This window comes from Hipposideros armiger, unplaced genomic scaffold (assembly GCF_001890085.2).
Source record: "Hipposideros armiger isolate ML-2016 unplaced genomic scaffold, ASM189008v1 scaffold_239, whole genome shotgun sequence".
NCBI lineage: Eukaryota > Metazoa > Chordata > Mammalia > Chiroptera > Hipposideridae > Hipposideros > Hipposideros armiger.
In genome coordinates this window covers 2,650,040-2,651,398 of record NW_017731589.1, presented here as the reverse complement: position 1 = coordinate 2,651,398, position 1,359 = coordinate 2,650,040, and the positions used below count along the sequence as shown (strand labels likewise).

General features: G+C 53.9%; 1 protein-coding gene across 4 annotated transcripts in view; it reads right to left on the bottom strand.

Annotated features, from left to right (window-relative positions):
• Positions 1-497: 497 nt before the first annotated feature.
• LOC109389672 (dipeptidyl aminopeptidase-like protein 6) overlaps positions 498-1,359 on the bottom strand; it is a 624,125-nt gene continuing 623,263 nt past the window's right edge. For all 4 annotated transcript variants that reach the window (XM_019655448.1, XM_019655450.1, XM_019655447.1 and 1 more), the window contains exon 10: positions 498-700. In XM_019655448.1, coding sequence (XP_019510993.1) covers positions 506-700 — 195 coding nt within the window. In that variant the 3' untranslated portion in view covers positions 498-505. The remainder of the gene's footprint in view (positions 701-1,359) is intronic.

Below are 1,359 nucleotides of genomic sequence, written 5' to 3'. Positions count from 1 at the left end.
CCCTTTACTTTGATAGATCCTGCTCAGTTATTTGGATTTAAAAGGAAAATCCACCTCAACCAGATGTTAATAATAACAGGCCAGTTACCTGGGTCAGTACGTTCCACCAACTACACGCTTATTACCTTCCATCTGGGAGATCTGGCTCATGGAGCAGGACTCACTATTCAGTTCCTGCAGCCAGCGGAGTGCTGCAAGGCTCTAAAAGAATGCTCTCAAAACGGACGTCATGGACAGAAAGGCTGATGATAAGGGGTTTTCTTGGAAAGATGGCATCAGTTCATCGAATGGGTGCTGGGCAGTGCGCCCCCAGCTGGAGACACACGGTTGACCCGATGGCCCCCTTCTGGGGGGTGGGGGGAGGGCCCAGCTGGCCAGGATGTGCTCCTGACATAGGTAAGAAATAGTAATGCCAGCATGACTGGTGTTCTTTCCCCAGACAACCGACTCCCAAAAGCAGTAAGGAAAACTTCAGATAACGTGCCTTTTTCTTGGAATGTTTAAACTACCAGTATAATACATCTGAGCCTGAAGGGACCAGGTACATGAACAGGCGTCTAATTATTATTACGTTTTTACATAACTCAGGGAAGGAAGCAAACCTCATTCGGGGGTCATCCGGCGGCATCATCTCCAGGTCATGGGTGGGTCCATTTAAGCCGATGACGTGCAGGGAAATACTGGGGTTCTCACATCCAGCCTGGGAAACACAAAAGGACAGAGGCGTGAGTACGCCAGCTGCTGCCTGGACGGCGCCTGAGCCCTGCGAGCTCTGGCCCAGGAGAGCCGCAGGCGGGACTCCGCGAACCCAGGAGCTCAGCGCCAAGGAGCAAACTTGCGGAGGGCGGAGGGCGGGTCGACCTGCGTGGGACGTTAGGACAAGAGATCCGTGGACCGATTGCGTCTCTGCCCCAAGCAGCCCGCTTCCCTCTCACTCCTCCCAACCCCCCTCGCCTGTCACGGCCAGGCAAGCACCACTCCACTCGCTCAAGTACCCGGGAGCGGGAAAGAAACCAAACAAGCAGAGGCTGAAACTTGTCATCATCACTACACTTGGCTTAACCGCATTCCCAGCCATCACCCTGGGCCCTTCCCCAGGATTTTACTGAATAACACGCTGAAACAGGAGTGAAAAATTCCGTCACAAGGCAAATCCACGTCACGTGTAGACACCTAGATCTCAGAAGGGGAGACGGGCAAATGGCTGTGGCCTCTGAGGACTCCAGCTCCTCCATTCTGGGACCGCCGTGGATATCGCCACACTGATCAAGGAGCTACAGAAAACGGGTTCAATACCAGCTGTTATGGGCTGAGTGCCTGTGTCCCTCCCAAATTCATAGGTGGAAGCCCCAACCCCCC